The 22429-nt window shown below is 41.0% G+C and overlaps 7 protein-coding genes across 8 annotated transcripts; 2 read left to right on the forward strand and 5 right to left on the reverse strand.

Annotated features, from left to right (window-relative positions):
- Positions 1-81: 81 nt before the first annotated feature.
- LOC9300651 (exocyst complex component EXO70B1) lies at positions 82-2405 on the reverse strand. The gene has a single exon (XM_002866219.2). The coding sequence runs from the start codon at positions 2206-2208 to the stop codon at positions 334-336; it is 1875 nt and encodes a 624-aa protein (XP_002866265.1). The 5' UTR covers positions 2209-2405; the 3' UTR covers positions 82-333.
- A 254-nt stretch (positions 2406-2659) lies between these two features.
- LOC9302340 (sorting nexin 2A) lies at positions 2660-5664 on the reverse strand. The gene is made up of 5 exons (XM_021030734.1): positions 4269-5664; positions 3965-4174; positions 3451-3711; positions 3269-3355; positions 2660-2971 (listed from the first exon to the last, which is right to left on the reverse strand). Exons 1-5 carry the CDS (start codon positions 5385-5387, stop codon positions 2885-2887), a joined length of 1764 nt encoding a protein of 587 aa, XP_020886393.1. The 5' UTR covers positions 5388-5664; the 3' UTR covers positions 2660-2884.
- Positions 5665-5761: 97 nt separating this feature from the next.
- LOC9302341 (N-terminal acetyltransferase B complex auxiliary subunit NAA25) lies at positions 5762-10886 on the forward strand. Of its 2 annotated transcripts, XM_021030698.1 has the most exons (19): positions 5762-6078; positions 6189-6345; positions 6422-6540; positions 6622-6696; positions 6778-6871; positions 6968-7086; positions 7263-7333; positions 7481-7622; positions 7730-7905; positions 7997-8199; positions 8343-8473; positions 8550-8626; positions 8728-8802; positions 8898-9090; positions 9185-9304; positions 9380-9518; positions 9591-9631; positions 9716-9970; positions 10062-10886. In XM_021030698.1, exons 1-19 carry the CDS (start codon positions 5932-5934, stop codon positions 10737-10739), a joined length of 3012 nt encoding a protein of 1003 aa, XP_020886357.1. In that variant the 5' UTR covers positions 5762-5931; the 3' UTR covers positions 10740-10886. The 2 variants fall into 2 exon arrangements, with proteins under 2 accessions (XP_020886357.1, XP_020886364.1); XM_021030705.1 differs by lacking the exons at positions 5762-6078; positions 6189-6345 and having other exon boundaries at positions 6452-6540; positions 6626-6696.
- A 17-nt stretch (positions 10887-10903) lies between these two features.
- On the reverse strand, positions 10904-14032 carry LOC9300652 (cation/H(+) antiporter 25). The gene is made up of 2 exons (XM_002866221.2): positions 13424-14032; positions 10904-13320 (listed from the first exon to the last, which is right to left on the reverse strand). Exons 1-2 carry the CDS (start codon positions 13718-13720, stop codon positions 11035-11037), a joined length of 2583 nt encoding a protein of 860 aa, XP_002866267.1. The 5' UTR covers positions 13721-14032; the 3' UTR covers positions 10904-11034.
- A 200-nt stretch (positions 14033-14232) lies between these two features.
- On the forward strand, positions 14233-17226 carry LOC9302342 (glutathione S-transferase T3). The gene is made up of 5 exons (XM_002864530.2): positions 14233-14577; positions 14892-15021; positions 15089-15278; positions 15360-16836; positions 16915-17226. Exon 4 carries the CDS (start codon positions 15937-15939, stop codon positions 16834-16836), a length of 900 nt encoding a protein of 299 aa, XP_002864576.2. The 5' UTR covers positions 14233-14577; positions 14892-15021; positions 15089-15278; positions 15360-15936; the 3' UTR covers positions 16915-17226.
- Positions 17227-19155: 1929 nt separating this feature from the next.
- On the reverse strand, positions 19156-19849 carry LOC110225634 (subtilisin-like protease SBT4.7). The gene has a single exon (XM_021015427.1). The coding sequence runs from the start codon at positions 19819-19821 to the stop codon at positions 19291-19293; it is 531 nt and encodes a 176-aa protein (XP_020871086.1). The 5' UTR covers positions 19822-19849; the 3' UTR covers positions 19156-19290.
- Positions 19850-19933: 84 nt separating this feature from the next.
- Positions 19934-22096, reverse strand: LOC9300653 (subtilisin-like protease SBT4.7). The gene is made up of 8 exons (XM_021015426.1): positions 22010-22096; positions 21806-21900; positions 21618-21709; positions 21277-21529; positions 20716-21202; positions 20394-20638; positions 20208-20319; positions 19934-20125 (listed from the first exon to the last, which is right to left on the reverse strand). Exons 1-8 carry the CDS (start codon positions 22094-22096, stop codon positions 19952-19954), a joined length of 1545 nt encoding a protein of 514 aa, XP_020871085.1. The 3' UTR covers positions 19934-19951.
- Positions 22097-22429: the final 333 nt, after the last annotated feature.

Consider the following 22429-nt stretch of genomic DNA (forward strand, 5'->3'; position numbering starts at 1 on the left):
ATTGGTGATCAGTTATACAATTATTCATGTCTAGCCACCTGCTTCATTTGTTAAACGGGGAGACTAAGAAGTAAGAACATGTTAAGATAAAATATGCACTCAGGGTGGAGAGAGTACCAAGCCCCTAAACATGTCATCTTTTTCAACTGTTCTCTCTTTTTACAATGACAAAAAAAGTGATCCAGTACAATACAACATTACACAACAACACAACAAAGCTGAGCTAAACTGTCTAAAAGGATACAATACATGTTACAAATCCACCCTGCAAGACTTCGCTATTGGCCATTAGCAGGTGGTTCGTTACAAAGATGTTACAAGTGGCTATTACCTTCATTTTCTTCCTGTGGTTGTCCCTTTGAAAAGCTCGTTGATTCGCGCCTCTATGTCCTCAACTCCATACCTGATGTACCTGTCCGCGTTTTTCCCTATGTCTCCAAGGTTTTGGAACCTGCCGATGAAGCTCCCGTATGCCGGTACCAAAAGCCTGGCCAGTGAGATTTTCAGCTCCTCTCTCAGCTGCTCGTCAAACACTACCCACGTCGAATGCACTTTACATATTTCATCAAACTGGGTATTGAACTGCTTCAGCTTCTCCTTCATGGTTTTCCCCAAACCGCTCATGCCTTCCGCTGTATTGTCCACCTTCAGTAACCCCAGCATCTTATTCCATGAGCTTCTCTGATAATTCATATGGTATTGTCTCACTTTGACATTGTGTTTCCGAATCCAATCATCTCCTAAGAGCAATCCTAGGTCTCCATCCTTCACCTTCTGAACAATGTACCTCCCGTTGTTCATCAGAAACACATAGCACAAGGCTGGATCTTTGTACACTTTGGATTTTACTTCCAAGTTACTCTCTAGAAGCTCCATGATCCAAGACATCTGTACAGTCAACAGAGTTGAATCTTTAGAAGGGACGCCATTGCTTTCCTCAAATACTTGCTCTAAGGTTTGTCGGGATCTGCACGCCGCACGGAGGTAATTCATCACATAACGAGTGATCGGGTGGAGACCACCGCCTGGAACCGCAGCTTTGGCCGGGTCTCGCCGGATCAAATTCTCAAGCTCCATAAATATACCTCTTATCGCCTCTCCCAATCGTTTCCAAATGGTTACTGCTTCGTTTCTAAGAACTGAGCAAAACTGATCCGAGAATACAGACTCGAATTCAGGCATCAAATCCCTCATTGTCTCGAACACATCAAGCACTTTAAACAATCTCTCAGGCGATCGGCTTCCAATAGCAATCGCGTCTGCGAAATTCAGAAGCTGAATGGTAGAACCACGACATACCTCCATGAATGAGAGATCAGCAGCAGAGGAGAAACCGAAGAAAACGCGGTCACAGAGTCTACGTTCGCTCGGAAAGAGGATTCTTAGAGCGACGTTAGCAGCTTTAATCCACCTATCTATCTCATCCTCTAGCTCCTGCCACGGCATCTTATGAACTTCTTCAATACTCAGCTTCTGTAACCCTAACCTCGACATGCTTTCTTCCAAAAACTCTCTCCTACAAGAACTATAAACATGAGAACACGCCTTACCAAATCCAGCTCCAAGCATTCGCTTAGCCATCTCATGTAGATCGTTAATTGTCGCCGACGGGAGAGCATCGATGATAAGGTCATAGTCAGTGAGTGGCTGTGCCACTGGGATCTGAATATCATCACCGTTGTTGAAGTCTCTGTCATCATCATCTTCTTCCTCAGAGTCGAAACGATGATTCATCGCACCAGCGTCTCCCTGAGGATTTAAGCCAAACGACTCAGCTCCACGCTCCATAAGCGACCTGAACTCTTCTTCGATGCGGAACATAGCTTGCTGCATCATATCGTCGGCGCGTGCTAGACAGACGCCGATAGGTTTCTCTGAAGCCATGGGACTCCACTCTCTGATGATAGCAACGAGCTCATCGATTGTGTCGAGGAAAGCAGCTGAATCAGCAGGATCAGCCCAAATAGGTTGATCCGCGGCAACAAAGCGAGAGATCTGACCGTCTATTGAATTTAGAGCTCGCTCGAGTGTGGCGACTCCGGATCCATCTTCTCCAGCTTGACCTTCAGCGAGCTTTTCGCGAGAAAATCTGCCGTCGAAGTTGGAGAAGATCTGTAAGATATCATCGGCCATGGATTCGTTATGGCCAAGTGTTTTGGCTATGTGACGCGCAACAGCAAGTAACTTCTCTTCACCATTCTCCGCCATGATTGAACACAGGTGGAATCAGTAGATAGCTTTTTTGAAATCTCGAGGTCACTATATAAAAAGGTCACACAGCGAGATCGACGGGGAAAGCAAGGAAAGGAATCGAAGACGAAGAAAGTTCCTAGCAAGGAAGAAGACTGGATGGATAGAAATCTTCTGTAAAATGACGAAAATACCCTTTAATACAGACGTGATCTTTGACCTGGCCGCGTTGTTTGAAAATGGCACGGTCGTGTAATTTCCGATAATTTCTGCTGTCTTTTTGTGAACTCTTTCGCTTTCGCGTATTGACGTCTCCGTGACTTTTCTGTCATTGCCTCATTGGTCTCGCTTCTATTTGTTTCTTCTAACCGGACAGGGCGTAAGACTGATGGTTCAATTTCACTGTCGATCAACTCACTAAAGCGAAGTGGTTTTATAAGATTGGGGAAAACAATGGGTATGAGGCCAATGCATAATCAGTCAGAGATGCTTCTAGAAATCTAATTTACAGAGACTAAAAACAACAAAGAAGAACGTTTACCAAACTCTATCAGATAGATACAACATAGGTAAAAAAAAGGAAACTACAGACACCCATTATTACGCAATGTGATTCTCTGCTAAACATGGAATTGGTATATGGTTATGCCAAAATGAACATCATTCACTCTCTTTTTTTTTTTTTCTGTGTTTGTTAGCTGCTCTGCTTCTCTCTATCATATTGGCTGGTCTCTTCTGCAACCTTTGCCCAGACGTTTCCCATTTTCTCTGCGTATCCAACCTGCATCCAATTCAAGAACACAACTGTTTCTTTAAAACTCTGGACTCTATTTGATTACTAGCAAATTTCTATACTCCTATTCTCTCTTCTTCCGCATTATCATTCAAAGTACTCATATTTATTTGCCTACCATCTTCTACTCTCCACTCTTGAAATCTCACTAAGAATGGAATCACACACTTTGTGCTTAAACTAAACAATCTCCTTATCATTCTATCTACACAGACAAATTTCTATTGGGCAATAAGGAAAGGCTTCATCCTTCTAATGTTAATGTGCTGCATAATAATAACGTACCTGGTTAACAACAAAACCCTTCATCATGTTCATGAAGTCTGCACGCCTTTCTCTGTCCAATCTCTCAACCTCAGATCGGTTGTTTTCCTGCAATGATACAAATTTACACAGAGCACAACCAAACAATTCATATCATGTTAAATAGCACAAGTTGTGATATGCATAGGATTACTACTGAATACCTTGATTCGTTCATACTCTCTGATGGCAACATTTTTTGCGTCCTCAGTGACCTTGATGGTTTCTTTTAACTCTTCTATTTTTCGGATCCTTGATTTGTCTCCGCCAAATACCTTCGACGATGCAGCCTCTAGCTTTTCGACTCTAGTTTGCAGCGAAGGAAGCTCTGACAGAAGCGTCTGAACAGTCAGTAAAGCACTAGATCTATCTGCAAATGCGCCTTGGACAGCCATCATCATGCCAAGGTACTCATGGAGTGTGTCCTGAAATGATCAATTCAAACAAAGAACAGCTCTAAGTGAAGCTAAAATTCCAGCACAATCTCCATATATAAGCTGACAATCTGTCAAGAGTCCACTAGTTAATAATGAGGATACACGCTAAGCATGGAGAGAATTCAGAAATCCTAATGTCAATGGCTTAAATTGAAATGATCATTTTTCAGATGAGGAAAAGAAAACAACATTTCATCTGATTCAAAGTAAGGAGGTAACTGTGTGTTTCTGTAGTTATTACCAAGTGTTTGACAGTTTGGGAATTCAACTCCCTATAAAATCTGCTTGCTTTTACAGCCGCAGTGGCTAAATTCTTCATATCATTAGCACGAGTTCTTTGAGAGTTGTAAGCAGCTTCTTCGTTCTCGAACTTAGTCAGCTTAATGAATGCTAATCCCAGTTCACCCATGGTTTCCCCCATGTCTTGCTGTGCCTTCACAAGGGATTCTGCCTACAAAAAGAATCCACAAAAGGGTTTGTTCCAAGCAGGATACTACATACTGACAGAATGATGCATAATTCAACTAACAAGGATGAAATTTTACCTGCTGTGAGGCATTGATAATTTGTTGCTCAAGATCATGCATCTTCTCCTTCTTTTCTAAGAATTCTTTATCTTCTTCAACAACGGGAGGTTTTGATCCACCCCAATCATTAGAAACTGACTGTCGCAGCTCCTTGAATAATCTCAGCAGATCCCTACCTCCTCTTGTAGGCTGAACCACCTCATGCACTGGCACTGCAGAGGCTCCGCCTTCACCAAACAACTGCTTTGGAAGCTTCACCGCGCCATCCAACATCCTAGAGGCCACATCAGTACTCATTGGTAGTGGCAACTTCCCTTGCACCTGAAGAAACACTTTCAACTCGTCACTGTTCCTAATAACAGGGTGTGCACTTAGCCTGCGCAAGTATTTCTCCAATGCAACTCTTCTCTGCTCCACGAACTCTTGTTTCTGCATTACTTGGCTCTCTACGACGCTCTTGTCCGGCCGTGGTGGTATGCAGAACCCTCTATACGACTCAGCCAATCGATCCGCCAATGTGACAACATCTCTGAATCTTCTTCGCACGCTGAACTCCGATGGGCCACCGAAGTCAGGGAGATTCGTTCTGGTCGTAATTTGGTAGGTGATGTAAGTGTTTCCTCCAACAATGGAATTTGAAGTCTCCTGCTCTTTCTGAGGGTTAGATACAGTGATCTTGATGTAATCCGAGCTAGACGAAGAAGGAGATCTCGATAGTGAATCTGAGAACTGACTATGAAGGCTACTATCATCGGCGCCGTTAATCTCGCTATCTGAGTTCTCATCAAAGGGACTGAAGATAACATCTGCATAAGACGGAGGTTCGATGTAGGAGTTATCGCTGCTGATCGGCTTAGAGCTGAAGCTGCTGCGAAAATCTTCATAGGAGGATGGCGCAAGGAGTGGATCAGAATCAGCCGGAATCATGACGGTCGGTGGCGGCGAGAGTGGGTCACGAACGTTGGAGAGTGTTGACATGGCGCTACGATAACCAGAGTTCGATGTATCACCGTTGACATCGGTTTTCTTCAGAGGATCGTCATCGCCATCAACTCCTAGGTCGAGATTCTCCATATCCTCCCTCGTCGCGTTGAGATTAGTCTCTTCGAATCCATCGGCATTCTCTGAGCCCATCATTTCGACTTCTCTGGACGATGAACTAGACTAATTGAAATCAGAATTTACAGAAAATTAGGGTTTGATGATTTGGGAAGAAACGGAGATCCCCTGAAATGTGACGCTGAGCGACGGTGGCTAATCGAATTAAAAGAAACTGGAGTGACTAAAATGCGCAGGTGGGGCTACGGGAGCAGGAGACTAACGTGCACACCGTGGCGGGTTAGGGGTGGCACGTGATAATGGCTTAAAGTCTCGTCAATTGACAAATCTGCCAATGCGTGACATGTGATGTGAAGAATCTGACTAAATCTTTAAGTAACGTGAAGTCACCGATGGGCTTTTTTAGGCCCATTAAGAAAGAGACCCAATCTTAATTCTCGACGGGGATAGTCATATAGCGGCATCCAAACATTCTGATTAGGTTTCGATTAGCAGCTGCAGAACTCCCTGATCGTGTCGAAATCCTGTGTTTAACTGGAACTGAGTCTTGTGGATGTGTAAGGTCAACAACTCATAAAGACACTTGAAAAGGTTTCCGACAGAACTCTTCTTATCTTCTCAGATGTCTTCCAAATTCGGGTTAGCGGGTGGGATACCGGAGCGCCGTGTTCGACCCATCTGGGATGCAATCGATTCTCGTCAGTTCAAAAATGCTCTCAAGCTTGTCACTTCGCTTCTCTCTAAGTACCCTAAATCACCTTATGCTTTAGTAAGTGTAACCCATCCATCATTGTTTTTTGTTTTGGTTTTGTTTGCCTCTTTCTTTAATATGTAAACGAGAGGGTAATCTGATTGGAATGATGTTGTTGCATTTAACAGGCGCTTAAAGCTCTGATTCATGAGAGAATGGGGAAACCAGATGAGGCACTCTCTGTTTGTTTGGATGCTAAAGAGCTTTTGTACAACGATGATTTAGCGTTGATGGATGATCTCACTCTTAGTACATTGCAAATTGTATTGCAGAGACTTGATCACTGTAAGTGGCACTCGTAAAAGAGCTGTTGTTTAACTTCTTGGTTATATATCTAAATCGTTTGTTTTAATTTGATCAGTGGACTTGGCTACTAGTTGTTATGCTCATGCCTGTGGCAAATTCCCTAATAATTTGGAGCTTATGATGGGGCTCTTCAATTGCTATGTTCGTGAATATTCTTTTGTGAAGCAGCAACAGGTTGGTCTTTCTGATGAACATGATTCTGGGATCTGGTATCAGTCTTTATTTCCCTGCTTCTTATGTCTTGCTTTGTGACAGACAGCCATCAAAATGTACAAACTTGCCGGAGAAGAAAGGTTCTTACTTTGGGCTGTTTGTAGCATCCAATTACAAGTACTGCCATCGTTTCCTCCCTTTTTTTTGTTTGAGCATTTTGGTTTCTCTGTTGGTTACAGTTGTGACCATTTTTGACAGGTGCTATGCGATAAGAGTGGGGAGAAGCTGTTGCTTCTGGCTGAGGGTTTTCTTAAGAAGCACATTGCCTCTCATAGTATGCATGAGCCAGAAGGTAAATTCCACCAATGTCTTCTCTTGTACAAGTGTTGTCGAACTATTTCAGATTTCTTCACCCTTTCTTCTACTAATGGAAGTATGGTATTTTCAGCTCTCATGGTGTATATCTCTTTGCTGGAACAAGAATCCAAATACAATGATGCTTTAGAAGTCCTTTCTGGAGATTTGGGATCTCTTTTGATGATTGAAGTTGATAAACTACGGATACAGGTAGGTTATAAGGATTTTTGGCCGGAAAGAACACTAAACTTCATGGTTTTTTATTATATTCTCCGTACACCTCAGAAATTGTTCATTTTCCCTATTTTTAAGTTGAACCTATCGATATATATATGCTGAGTCTGTTGCTGTATGCTCACACAAACTCTCTCACTTTAAGCTGACAGGGGAGACTCCTTGCTAGGGCTAATGACTATTCTGCTGCTGTTGATGTCTATAAAAAAATCTTAGAATTGAGGTATGTTTGCAAGGCATGAGCATCTCAGATCTCAGTGTTTTTATAGTTGGGAATGTTTCCAGTATGATTACTGATTGGTCATTCGATTGTTTCTATACAATCATATCATGCCAGTATGCTAACATTGAATTTCTGTTCACTTGGCAGTCCAGATGATTGGGAGTGTTTCCTACACTATCTCGGCTGTCTGCTTGAAGATGACAGCATCTGGAAATACTTTGACAATATTGATCAAATTCATCCAACAAAGCACATAGAATGCAAGTTTTCTCACCTTACGGAAGAAATGGTGATCATATTACCCTCTTGCATGGCTTAATGTTTCAGTTCGTGTGTTCGTTACTTTTATCATAATTTCTGGCTTAGATATACTCTATTTTCTTTTCCACCATGCAGTTTGATTCTCGTATATCAAGTGCTTCAGATTTGGTGCAGAAATTACAGAGGGACAATGAAAATAGTAATTTAAGGGGTCCGTACTTGGCAGAACTTGAAATTGAGAAGAGAAAGTTCCTATTTGGGAAGAAGAACGAAAACAAATTACTAGAATCGTTACTGCAATATTTTCTTAAGTATGTCGCTGTATGAAACCCTTTCGAGTTGATTAGTTGTTTATCAGTATGGTTCTTACATCCCTCTGAGCTTGTATCGCTTTGCATGCAGATTTGGTCATTTAGCTTGCTATGCCTCGGACGTTGAAGCATACTTACAAGTATTATCCCCAAATAAAAAGGCAGAATTTGTGGGAATGTTAGTGAAAAATTCCGACTCCTTTTCTGAGTCAGCAACCAAAGTGCTTGGTCAAACAACAACAATTCTCAAAGTCCAAGAACTGACAGGAAACATTTTTGAGCTCCCTGTCGACGGTGTGTTCTCTTAGCTTACATACTTTTTTCTGCTTATAAAATTGAATTCCAAATCTACAAGCCATTTTACTCTTTTGTGAGAAGCCTCTTTAATGCGTTCTTCTGGATCTATTTCCAATTCGATTTTTTCTTCCAATGTCTAGAAATTGAAGCCTCTGCTGTCAAACTGGCAAAGTTATACTGCCAAAATCTTTCTCTTTCTAAGGACTTGGACCCTCAAGAGAGCATGTTTGGGGAAGAACTTTTATCTTTGATTAGCAACATGTTGGTCCAGGTACGTTGGGCTGTGTTCAACAGACTCACTTCCTTTGTAATTGTTATTTATTAATGCACCTTACTGTTGGTTCCAGTTATTCTGGAGAACTCGAGATTTTGGCTATCTTGCTGAAGCTATAATGGTTCTTGAGCTGGGCTTGACCATCAGAGGGTCAGTATGCCATATTTTTGCCATCTGCTTCTTTTTTAAATGCGAAGGATTCAACATGGCTTTGATAGGTCTCACTTGATTATTACTTTTTGTTTCCACAGACATGTCTGGCAGTACAAGATCTTGCTGTTGCACATATATTCATATATTGGTGCTCTACCGCTTGCATTTGAACGGTATTTATAGCTCTCAGCTTTACTTGTTTTTGCCTGGAAACAGAAAAACCCTCATTCAGCTCGTTTTACTGAACCACCTGTTTATCTTCTGTTAGGTATAAAGCTCTTGATGTGAAGAACATCTTGACGGAAACTGTTTCACACCATATTCTACGTCAAATGTTGGAATCTCCCATGTGGGTGGACTTAAGTAACCTCCTAAAAGACTATCTCAAGTTTATGGATGATCATTTGAGAGAGTCTGCAGACCTTACGTTTCTTGCTTACCGCCATAGAAATTACTCAAAAGTAAACAATTAGATTTCTCTCCCAGAATTGTCATTACCATATCCTTGTGGGCAACCGGTTACTGTCGTGACTTATCTGGATTATCTAATCTCAGGTTATCGAATTTGTCCTATTCAAACAACGCTTGCAGCACTCAAACCAGTACCAAGCTGCAAGAGTTGAAGCGGCTGTCTTGCAATTGAAGCAAAACGCAGACAGTGTCGAGGAAGAAGAGGTAACTCATCCAAGTTCTTATCATGTAAATTACCATAGTATATATCTAACTTTGCCTGTGATTTTTTTTTTCTAGCGCATTCTTGAAAACCTGAAATCTGGAGTTCAACTTGTGGAGCTCTCAAATGACATTGGTTCCAAGACACTGAGGTTCAATGAAGATATGCAAACACGTCCATGGTGGACACCTTGTCCTGAGAAAAACTATCTACTAGGTCAGTATTTCCTTCACATTAGTTGTTGTTTATGATTGTGGTGTTATTCTTAATATCTATCAACGTTTGTAGGTCCGTTTGAAGAAATTTCTTACTGCCCCAAAGAGGATGTGGTACGTGTGTCTATTATTATCCATACATTCTTGTGGAAGGATGCAATCTAATATAATATACTTGTACTTGTTGGCTGTGTATAGAAAGACGATCGTGAAGAAAATATGAAACGAGCCATCCAGAGAAAATCCCTACTACCTCGGATGATATATCTCTCTATTCAGTGCACGTCAACGGCATTAAAGGAGAGTGCTGAAACCAATGGGTCTGGAGGTGACGTCAAAATCTGTGGAGAACTTAAGTGTTTGCTGGATGAATACACAAAAATGTTGGGATGTTCTCTCAATGACGCTGTAGAAATGATCACAGGGATCTCACAGGGTGTAAGGACTTCCGAGGTTAGCTTTTCTACTCCTTTCTCCTTCCACCTGCACTCATGTTTAGTTAACTGGTCTTACCGTTAGTAACCTTGTTGGAACATCTCTGTAGAGCCTTGGTTCAAATTTGGTGGACTGGTTGAATTTTGCGGTGTTTTGGAATGCGTGGAGCCTAAGTTCCCATGAGCATTGGCATGTGTTGAACTCCCTGTTTGAGAGGCTTATTCTGGATAGAGTCAGATCAATGGGATCTTTAGACATGAGTTCTTGCTATTCTGATGTCCAGGTTTTGATCCAGATCGTCACTGAACCGTTGGCGTGGCACAGTCTTATAATTCAGGCCTGTACCCGATCGTCTCTCCCATCTGGGAAAAAGAAGAAGAAAAATCAACATTCAGATCAATTATCTTCCTCCCCGATGTCGCAAGCAATCAAAGATTCTATACATTCACTATGCAGCACAATACAAGAAGTTTCTAGCTGGCTACTGAATCAACTGAACCATCAAGAAGATGAACAAGTGGAGAGATTTCTGTCAACTCTGAAGAGAGATGAAGATGCAGCAGGAGGACCGGGACAGATTCTTGGGGTATTAGAGAGTTTCATCGCATCCAGCGAAGAATCGGAGGTTGGAAATCGCATCTTTCAAGCACTGAAATCGTGGAACACGGCAGATACCGCACGTAAAACAGTTATGGCGCAACAGATAGTTCTCCGTGAGTTTCTCCAGATTTGTGAATCTAAGAGAAAGCTACTGGAAACGCTCAAGCAACAGATGTCCCATGTTTGATCTCGAATCATTTTAACATGTTAGAGAAAGATCTCTGCTTTTTTTGGCCATTTCATTTTGGGAATACATTCATGACAGGAACAGAGATTGATTGATGTTTCAATACATTTTGAGAGAAAAAAAATGAAACATGATTTAGCTAGCTAATTAAGCTGCTTCTATATTGGAATAATATTAAATCGTCTATAGATTGGGATGCAAATAAAAAGCAAATCCCAACAATAATACAGATTGTACAACTTGGATTTAAAGAAAATTAAGAAACCTATCAATCAAGAAATGGTACTAATTAAAATCAATTATGAGAGTGAGACCAAGGAGACACTAATTTCTTGTAATCAAACTTGCCGTTCAAGAAACCATCACCACCCTTCTGGTTCCTCACTTGTTGCTGCACCACCAACACCGAACCATCCGAGGCGAAAACGCTCCCAGCCACTGTGTCTCCGATGACTCCAAGCTGGTGGTCCTCGCTCCACGTAGAAAGTCCTTCCAGAATCTTTGGGTTGATCCCTTCTCTCCTCCCGGTTATCCACAGATCGTAGTCATTAACATTCATTGCTTGAATCGCAGCCAATGTCTCAGCACCGTTCTTGACAACAACCTCCTTGTAACTAACCCTTTCGTTGCTTTCGTTCTTGACCCAGAACCACGTCACCACCCCATCGTCTAGCTTCTTCTCCCTCTCATCCTCTCCTTCGTGGTTGTGCGCCAAGAACCTAATAACTGTCAAGGTTATATACGGGTTCTCCGTCATCCTATCAGCCAGATGCAGAGCTTCTCTGTTATCAGCTCCTCCTAAAAACAGAACCACGAAACGGTACATTTCTTGCCTCATATGGCTTGAATTTGTTGTGTGTTGCGGGTCCATGGATGACCGAACCATGGCGTTTTTAAGTCGTCCCTTCTCATAATAGATACAGACAGAGCAAGGTGTGTGTGCCAAGACGTCTGCGTTCACAGATAGCATGCCGGAGTCACGTAGCTCGGTAAGAGCTGCGTCTTGAAGACGCTCTTTCTGATAAGGTAAGACAATGAAAGCGGTTTTCTTGGTCAAGGCCACCCCACAAATATCTTGATACATGTGATGCTTTGAAGCATTGGCGGTGTAGGCATGCATCTTCACACACTCACTTCTTTTCTCTTGGTACAGTTTAAAGGCGCTCTGCACCTGGTCTACTCGCCTGCTCCTCCGCATACGCTCCGGCTCTTCCTCTTCCTCCTCGTATTCTTCATCCTCCTTCTTTCGCTTGTCGTGTTCAATAAACAACGGTTGGGCACGCCCTTCCAGTTCCACAAGCTGGATTGCGAATATAGAAAAAGGACTAGTTTTAGTGGGATAGGCGAAGTCGAGAAAGGTGATCAAGCCAGAGAAGGTATCATGGTCGGAGACTGCAAGAACTAGTCCCATCTCGGTGTTCTGAGGAGTGTGCTGGATTGTGCGGCGCTTGCTGCTTCTGTAAGGCCGAGTGGGATCGTAGAGGAAACTGATGAGCGGCGCTGTTACACCCGTGACCAGAATGGCATACAAAACCATGACAGTATAACCGGGTAAGCCTACCATACGTTTGTCGATCCAATGCAAGTAGAGCAAGATATCGATCTGGCCTCTCAGGTTCATCATCAAGCCAAGCGTGAGACTGTCCCTAGTGGGGACTTTAAAGAAGAGAGCAGCGCCAGTGGAGGAGACAAACTTGGTGACGAAGCCAACGATGCTCATGTAGACAAGAGGAGAGACCTGTTTAGGCCAAGTCTCATTGCTAAGTAAGTTGACATTGGTTTTTTGTCCCACTAAAGCAAAAGAGAAAGGCATCAAGAATTCATTAACGAAGGTCTCGCTCCGAATAGCCAACGTGGAACCCAACGGTGGGCCATGAGGGACCACCAACCCTAGCCAAATGGGTCCAACGGCTATAGCCATACCAAACATGTCGGTGAGGAAACAAGAGACAAGGACACCCATGAGAATCATGACTATGTAGTTTTGGTTCACGAGTCCTCCCTCAGGCGTTTTGGCGACAATCCTCTCAAAGCTTCGTTTCACAACCAAAAGCAAAAAAGCGGCCAAGATAGCCGATGAGATGAGAAACCATATGACAGAGTATGCTCCTCCTCCACCGTCAGCCTGCGCCATGGCTTCAAACAAAACAAGCACGTAGATCCCTACCATGTCTCCGAGGAGAGTCACTGACATGGCGAACTTTCCTATCTCGGAGTTGAGAAGGTTCATGTCTCTCAAAACAGTGTAAATGACTGGAAAAGAAGTGAAACCCAAGGCGAACGTGACCCCTCCAATGGAAGAAGATTTCTGCAATCTTACATCCATTTTTTCTTTCAAGGCAGCCCCCGTGCCCCCCACGCAAGCAATCGGCACCAAAACGCTAATGGCAGCAATGTACTTATGCTTTCTTGGTGCTTTAAAGATTTCTGCAACGTCCGTCTTGGCAGCCGTGAGGAAGAAGAAATAAAAGAATCCCAACAGTCCTATGTTCGCGCATATGTAATTCGCAATTGGAGGAAACAGATAGTAATTGAAGTTTCGGCTTCTTCCAAGCATGGACGGTCCTATCATCATCCCACCCTTCAAAACACAAAACAATTTTGTCTCAATATTAATAAGCTCCATCAATGGATTTTATTATTCATATATATAAAAGAAAATATATATAAGATCGAAGACGAACAATGATCTCGCAGACTATACGAGGTTGACGAAGAGGTCGAAGGAGGAAGTAAACAATTTTGATGAACAAAATGATGAGTATTGCTTCGATCAAAAATGTTGAAAATGTGTAGTTCATGCCATTTTCGCCTTTGAACATTCCGAACGGCTGCTTATCGTGAATCTGTCGACAAACCACCGGAAGTCTAGCAGAGAAAACACGGCTGCTGACCACTCCGGTGGTGGTTGGATTCCCCGGCCAGAACCCGAAACGGGTAGGCAGGGCACTCCAGTCATCACTTGGGAAATACCTAACCATGCATGCAGATTATTCTCTCCGATATTTGGCATAAAACAAACGATAATGATCATCCATACCATAGAGAGAGACAAGACGATAGATCCATGATTGATATGTGTTTTTTTTCAACAGATGTGGACGTGCGTCATTTTGGGAACAATTGTAGTTGTAGTTTTCGCTTACTCTTCATATTTTTTTTTTTTTTTTTTTCCTTATTATGATTTTTTTCATTGTGAAAACGTATATGTTTTGTGGTATCTACTTCATGATCTATATTTTTCACTCCGTAACGGTAATATCCATGTGAAAGTTTCTTAAAAGAGAAGCCGGCCCGCGAGAACTTTTCATTTGTCTCTTTTTTCTTTTTTCTTAATTGTCTTTTATTTTAATTCTCAGATACCCTCTTAGACCATGCCCAGCGGTGATTTATTATGGGTATCATAAGCCCAGAAAATATTAATTAATAGACCAAACAATTTTTTTGGGCCTGAGCCGTATCAGTAGACTGATACTTCTGATACTGGGTATCAGTCGACGTGGCACGTGCTGATTGGTGCTGCAAACGCGTTTTTGGCTAAAGGCAGAGAAAAAAAAATTTCTCACCTCTCTCTCCCGAGAAAACCTAGAACTCCTCCTCCTCCGCCGATTTCGAGTTTCCCTCTCCTCCGCCGATTCGTCTTCACGATCTTGCTTTCGGTACCTACTCTTCTCTTCCGGCCGTCTAGGGTTTCTCTCAGAGTGTCATCATAAAAAAAACAGATTCTTGTCTCCGATCCTCGTCGCTCTCCAGTCATCTGAAGATTCTTCGAGCTTCTCTTGACCACACACTTTCAATGGCGAAAGCAGTGACCGCTCCAACTCCGTCTCTCTCCGAGGTTATTCTTCATCTTATACATCATTTCTCATTTTGCTCTGTCGGTTTTCATCCGATCTTCGTTCGATCTACTGAAAAATGAGCTGATTCTCTTTGAAATTGATTGTGAGACTTTCTTTTGTAAGATCTGCTTCAATTCGATTATGATTAATCCTTTTTGAAGGAGCTATATTCCGTCCTTTATCTCTTCAACACATATTAGGGCTTTAAATTTCTTGATTGATTTGAACAAGTCAACAAAGATTGGATCTTTCCTCAGTTTTTAGATTATTTTCTGATATTTGCGTTGAAAAATTCAAACTTGTTTCTTTATAGGTTACATTAAAGGATTGTGGTACCGGCTCCTGTTTCATCATACAGTTCTGGGTTTCAGGCGCCTTTTCTTCCGCAAAAGAATCAAGGCAAGAAGAAGTTTCCACAGATTGGTCATGTTTATGAGATTCTTGTGAGTTCTTGTGTTTGTTGGTTATGTTTCTTGAATGTGCTCTTTATAGATTCTTGTGTTTTTATAGGTTATAGGTGCTCTTTCTCATACTGGTTTGGAGTCATCGAATTTGATTGTTGGTATTGATGTCACTAAGAGCAATGGTTGCTTCTGTCACAAGGCCAACTTCTTTTGCACCCATTATTGAAAGGACGATGACAATTGTGGAAGAAAGTGGAGGGCAATACCATGTTCTTCTCATAATTGTTGATGGACAGGTAAACTAAGATTTTGGTTTACAGGATCAATATTTTGATCACAGGATCATTATTTTGACCTTTATAAATATTGTTTTGCAGCTGTGGAGTCACTCAAGGATGGTGAGAATTGTCAGATCCTGAAACGATGAGAAGCTGCAAAGGTGAAAGGTAAAACTTATCAGTTTCCAGTTTCTGTGTGTTAAAGCTGCATCCTATCTGAATAGAGATTAGGAACAATGAATTGAAACTTAAATGAATTCAATTGATTTGAATTGATATTTTGAACAATTGAATTGACTAGAAACTGATAAGTTGAATTTAATAGTGATTAGGTAGATATTGTTGAGAGTGAATTTAATGTCATCTGTATAAGAATATTTTCTCTGTGTATAGAGTCTTTTTAATGATCTAGATATTGTTGGTGATGAGGTTGTATTAAATGCAAGTCTGAACTTAAAATTAAAGGGAATTAAAATGATGATGAGACATTAGCTTTTTTAACTGAAGTTATGAGATGGGAAGTGTCTCAGTGAGTTGAATTAGTAAACCAAACACTTAAACTGAACTATAATGACTCGTATTCAATACAAATTTGGTTGATCTTGTCATGAGTGTTTGTCTTTATAATAAGTTTCTGAGAACTTAAACAAACCATTAAACTGAACTAAAACACAAAATGGCTTCCAACTTGAACTTTTCCTCCTCTCAATCCTTTACCAATCTCTTGTTTAGCCAAGAAGAAAACCCAACCCCTCTCAGTCCTTCACAGCCTCCTCCTCTCAGTCCTTCACAACCTCTTTGTTCTGAATCCCAAACACCCACAGCAGTAGCTAGGGAACCTAGAGTGAGATGGAGTGTTCCTGAAGAGAAGGCACTTGCAAGTGCCTGGCTCAACACATCCAAAGACTCTGTTGTAGGGAATGAGCAGAGATCTGCTGCCTTTTGGGATAGGGTTGCAGTATATTATGCTGCATGTCCTGCTGTCTCTAAGCTCACCATCCGAGAGGCCAACACTTGCAAGCAGAAATGGCAAAAAATGAATGAGCTTGTCATGAAGTTTGCAGGCTGTTATGAGTTTGCCTCTCGGACTCCTCGCAGTGGAGAGACTGAAGATGACGTTCTTGTGCTTGCCTACAAGCTGTACCACCAGGATCAAAAAACCAAGTTCAGTCTTGAGCATGTATGGAGAATCCTCAAGACTGATCAGAAATGGTGCAATTGGTGTGAGACAAAACTTCCTGTTAAGAAGAAAGCTAAACTTTCTGAAGTAGAAGAAGATAGTCTTAAAAGGCCAATAGGGGTCAAGGCAGCCAAGGCTTTAGCCAAGTCCAAAGGTAAGGGAAAGATTGAAGGAGCTGACGCTGGTTCTGCTGCTGAACTTCAGCTTTTGTGGGAAGTGAAAGAGAAAGATTTGGCTTTCAAAGAGAGACTCTCCAAGCAGAAGCTACTTGACAGCCTTCTTGGAAGGTCTGATGGATTGAGTGAGATGGAAATTGAACTTAAGAACACTCTTATCAAAGAGTATCTGTCTGGAAGCAATGTGTTTGTTTCTGAGAATGAATATTCTGGTCTTTAGGTATGTGTTGTTAGTTAAGTTGTTTTGTTTACTTAATATGTCGTATGATTTCATTTTCTTTTGCTTAATTATGTGCAGGCCCTCCTCTTGGAAGCTAGTGATGTCGGCAAGGAATGGATTGAGTGGTTCTTTTGCTTTATTGTAGTGTACTGTGTCTGTTTTTACTCGGATGTACTTTGTAAGCAGAAGCCACTTGTTTTTTGTTTTGGTATGGCACAATGTATGGTCGCAAGTGGTTGTTTTTCTATGGTCAGAACCTAGTTGTTTTTATTTTGTATTGTATGAATGAATGTATTATTGTCGACAATGTATGGTCGGCAATGTTTTACTTTATATTGTATGATGCACAATGTATGATTTTATATTCTCTTATATATATGTCTTTGTGTTCTCATATTTCTCAATACAACTCTCATAACGATTCTTCCTCTTTCTCATATTCCTCTAAAAACAAGTCTTTCTTCTATTTCTCTAAAAACAAGTCTCTTTTATTTGTTTGCTTTCTCTAAAAATATTTCTTTGTTTTCTTTCTCTATAAACAAGTTTCTTTTATTTGTTTTTCTTCTCTAAAACCAATTCTCTTTCAATTGTTTTCCTTTTCAAAACACAAATCTCTTTTTAGTTTTTTTGGACGTTTTGCTTCTTAAAAAGTAATGGCATCACATTCTCATGATCATGACTCTTTTGATGATATTATAGAGGAAAGGATTGAAAATTGTTTTGAAGATGGTTTAGATAATTACAGTAGACGTATAGCGGGAAAAAAAAAGAAAAAAAGGGCTGCTAATATAGAGAGAGATCGGGAAGAAGGAAATATTCGATTATGGAACGATTACTTTTCGGATGACCCCGTTTACCATGATCGCATGTTCCGACGGCGATTTCGAATGACCAAGCCGTTGTTCGTTCGTATTGTTCAAAGTCTTTCTCAATTTCCATATTTCCAACAAAGGGACGATGCTACTGGGAAGCAAGGACTATCTGCCCTACAGAAATGTACTGCCGCAATTAGGCGTCTGGCATATGGTCTTGCAAACGATGCGATGGACGAATACCTCCGCATGGGCGCAACCACTGTGAGCCAAGCACTAGAGAATTTTGTAGATGGCATAATAAATTTATTCCAAGACGAATATTTGAGGCGGCCTACACGTGAGGATCTAGAACGGTTACTTCATTCTGGAAAGGAACGCGGATTTCCGGGAATGGTAGGAAGCATTGACTGTATGCATTGGGAGTGGAAGAATTGTCCTACGGCTTGGAAAGGACAGTATTCACGCGGACATGGAAAACCCACTATTGTTTTAGAGGCCGTGGCATCACAAGATTTATGGATTTGGCATGCTTTTTTTGGGGCTCCAGGTACGTGTAATGATATAAATGTTCTTGACCGCTCACCGGTGTTTGATGATATATTAGAAGGTCGAGCTCCACAACTCAGGTACGAAGTCAATGGACATCAATACAAAATGGGTTATTACCTCACAGATGGTATATATCCGAAGTGGGCAACATTCATCCAATCAATTACCCGCCCACAAGGACCGAAAGCATCATTATTTGCTAGTTGTCAAGAAGCAGTGAGAAAAGATGTCGAGCGTGCTTTTGGAGTCTTGCAGGCTCGGTTTGCTATTATTCGAAACCCAGGTCTGTTTTGGGATAAAGAGCGAATGGGCAAGATAATGAGAGCATGTATCATATTGCACAATATGATTGTAGAAGATGAACGAGACGAAAATACTCAGTTCGATTTATCTGATTTCGTAGAAGGCGAAGGAAGCGGGACTTCTCAAGTAGACAACTCTTTTTCTACAGAGACAGCTACAAATGTGAACAATTTGATGGCCAATCGAGCTCAAATACGTCATGAACAAACACATCGACAATTGAAAGAAGATTTGATTGAACATATTTGGCAAAAATGGGGCCAAGGTAATTGACTACAACCGACTAAATTATTATTTTCATCATGTTTTTTCAGTTTTTTTTGAATTTTATGTTTTATTTTGCTTAAGTATATTCTACTTTTTTTTTTCTTGTAATATTACCTTTTGTAATCTTATGTTTTAATATATTAATTTTTGATTTTGTAAATTTTTTTTTTTTATGATACTTAAACCGGTATCACCAATGCAAACATATTTACTAGGAGTATCATAAAGAATCTCAAATAATAAACAAACATTATAAATAATACTAAAAAATTCCTAATGATACTATATGGGTATCACCCATGTACATGCTCTTAGATACAGAAAGCTTAAATTAATCAATTAATTTATTTATTTTAGGATATGTGGATGAATTTAGTTCGAATAAAAGCAAAGCTCTGAAACTGTGAACTAAGAAACACAAAAACCAATCATCAGAAAAGATAGAAACACAAATGTAGAATAAAGAAACACATCGGCGACAATATTATGATAATGATGACTATGGTGAACTGATAATGCCTCACGTTATGTAGACAACAATGACACTTCTCACGTTATGTGTTCCATCAGACCAGATTAGATTTGCAGATGAAGGTAGATTTAATTTGAGATTGTTACCTGAAACAGTTACTGTGAAAGACTGTTTCTCGTTCACCCTTTTAAAAGAAAGAACACTAGGCCAGACCTTGACACTGAGTTTAGCTCCGAGATCTAAGACGATCTTTGATTTGTACGTAGAGTTGGGGGTACCGAGATTGGTGACGGTTCTTTTGAAAGTCACGGTGTAGGAGCTATTATATCCATTAATTTTAGCTGACATTGAAGGACGGTTGAGGTTTCTTGGTAAGGTCTTTCCACGGCAAGTGACGACGGCTTCACAGGCGATGAGCTGAAGGGTTTTCGAAGTGTAGTTCAAACCGCAAAGAAAGGCGATGTGGTCTGTTTTGTCTAATTCATAGACGAGTCCAGGATTAATAGCGGCTATTGGGTCGACATGTCCAGCTCCATAAGCAAACTCGGTTGATGCGAAGCCAGGTGTATTAGGATTCATTGGCCGAGCTGCAACGATTAATAAAGAGACTTTATAAGAACAGAGTTTAAAACAGAGGTTACTAGCGGGACAAAAAAGTAAAAGGTTGATTATGAGTTTTGTCTACCGGTTGTCATGATGGCAGATTGGATCACGGAAGGAGACCATTCAGGATGAAAAGTACGCCTGCAACGTGTGGACAAGCCATCGAAGTTCCTGACAGAACAGAGTACTTTACATGTCTTCTATCGATCCTGTCGTCAGATGGTGAACTCAAAGGTGAATACGCAGCGAGAATCTCCACTCCTGGTGCTGATACATCTGGCTGCAATCCATCCACCAACCATTGTCTCTCAGGCCAGGAAAGAAAAAAAAAAACAGAATCAAGAGCATAAAAAATATTATACCTTAAGAATATCAACTGCAATAGTGTTTGGACCGCGAGAAGAGAAGGAAGCAACTGTAGGAGCTGTCTGATTAAAGAATGCCTCAGTTTTAAGAAAAGACCCTTGCGGGGACCTGAGAAAACAAGCACAGAGTATCAGGACAAAGAAGGAGAATATAGAGATTTTAGCGAGAAGACCGTTAGCTACCTTGTGGAGTTAATGTAAGAGACGAGAGAGTCAAATTCTTCTCGTGGTAGAAGAGAGAAGGGCTTGGAGCTAATGAAAGCATAGTATTGAAATTCGTCTCTAAGTATGGATCCAACAGCTACTTCTGAACTAGTTGGGAATGCGGAAACCAAGATCTTTCCTTGCACAAGAGATTCGTTGAAAGTATCTCCGTAGACAAGAGGATACTTCTTTCCTTTCAGATCAAAAGCATTCACTGGTCTTCCCTGTCAAGACAAAAGGATATTTTCAGGGACAGAGCTACAATGATGACAAGAAATAAGAGTGTTACTTGAATACTTACGACAAGTGTCTTACCGTTTCCCAAAACAACTTTGGTGAAAAACCCACGGTTCGTGGTGCTGGCTGCAACCGATAACATCCACGGCGCTACGCTCTCGATTGAGGCCGCAAACGGACCAGAATTACCGGCTGCGTTCACAGTAAGAATCCCCTTGACATTAGCATGAAAAGCCCCAATCGCCATCGCGTCCTTTTCGTACTTCTGGGGATAGCCTCCCGAGAGAGAGATGCTGATGAGCTCAACACCGTCTGCTATCGCATCATCAAAGGCAGACAGTAGAGATGCCGCGGTACAATCTGTCTCTGAGCAGACTTTGTAAGCTGCGATTCTAGAGGCTGGAACACCGCCTCTAGCCGTTCCATTACCGATTCCATAGAAACTTGTGTTCTCAACTGCGTTTCCAGCAGCTGTGGACGTTGTGTGAGTACCGTGCCCTTGGAGGTCCCTAGCACCTTCGCTTGTGTAGTCTCTTGCTCCGATCAACTTGCTGAAACATTGTCAACACATCAATCTCTGCTTAAAACAATACTAATCTTATATTAGAGAAATTTAGTGAATTACTTGTTGCAAGTGAAGTTTTTGCCGCCGGAACAAACACCTTTCCATTTCTTAGGAGGAGGACCAAAGCCTTTGTCCGAAAAGCTATCGGATTCCGGCCAAATCCCAGAGTCGATGACGCCGATGATAATATCACTCTCTATGGCTAAGTTATGCTTTGTATTCTTTCCTTCCTTCAACCCCAAGAAATCCCAAGACGCCGTCGTTTGGAGTTTGTAGTTCATGTTCGGAAACACAGACACAACTCCCTCCATTTCTAACAAGTAACAACACAAAAGGGTTTCAAATATTTTAACCTTAAAAACATCTCAACATAAAATATGTCTCGATCAAAGAACACTAACCGGCTACTCTTTCTCGTTCTGACTCAGTGAGTCGGGCAGCGAAACCGTTGAAACTCCTCTTGTAACTTCTCACTAAACGACCTTCCACCGAACTAGAGTGTACATACGTATATATCACACAATGGTTATTATAACGTAAGCTTATTATAACTAATCAATGGTTAGAGAATGAATAAATTAAATCGCACCTTTCTCCGGTGACTTCTTGAAGAATACTCATATGATACGACATTGGTGTGTATTCTAGTTGAGACGGAAGTGAGCCCATGTAGACAACATACACCTTCAAGGATTATCATTAGCTATGATGGATCGTTTACTAGGGAAAAGCAATATATATTGATAATTATTATATAGAGATTAATATACTCGGTAATCTTATGAGAACTCACTTGTTTATATTGAGGATCATCTATGATTGCTGAGACTGAACTCAAAAACAAGACAAGGAGACAAAAGAAATCTGCTCCTTTCGCCATCTCTTTCTTACAAAACGATTTAAAGGTTAATTACTATAAACTTTCAAATTTGTTTTATGTATAAATAGTACACTCATGCCTAAACCATCAAGGAAAAAATCCTCTAATGAAATTCCTCTGATTCTGTTTCTTTATTTGTAAATCACGATAAGAATAACCATTACCAACTATAGTAGATTTTAGATTCACCAAAAAAATAAACAACTATAGTAAATTTTAGTGATGATAATAGATAATAGTATCAAATGGTATATATCGTTGTATATTGACCAAAACTTGATTCTTGCTGTAATTACAATAATACGTAGTATTACTTTGAGTTTGACTGGTAAT

Source organism: Arabidopsis lyrata (genome assembly GCF_000004255.2).
Source record: "Arabidopsis lyrata subsp. lyrata unplaced genomic scaffold ARALYscaffold_8, whole genome shotgun sequence".
NCBI classification, from domain to species: Eukaryota; Viridiplantae; Streptophyta; class Magnoliopsida; order Brassicales; family Brassicaceae; genus Arabidopsis; species Arabidopsis lyrata.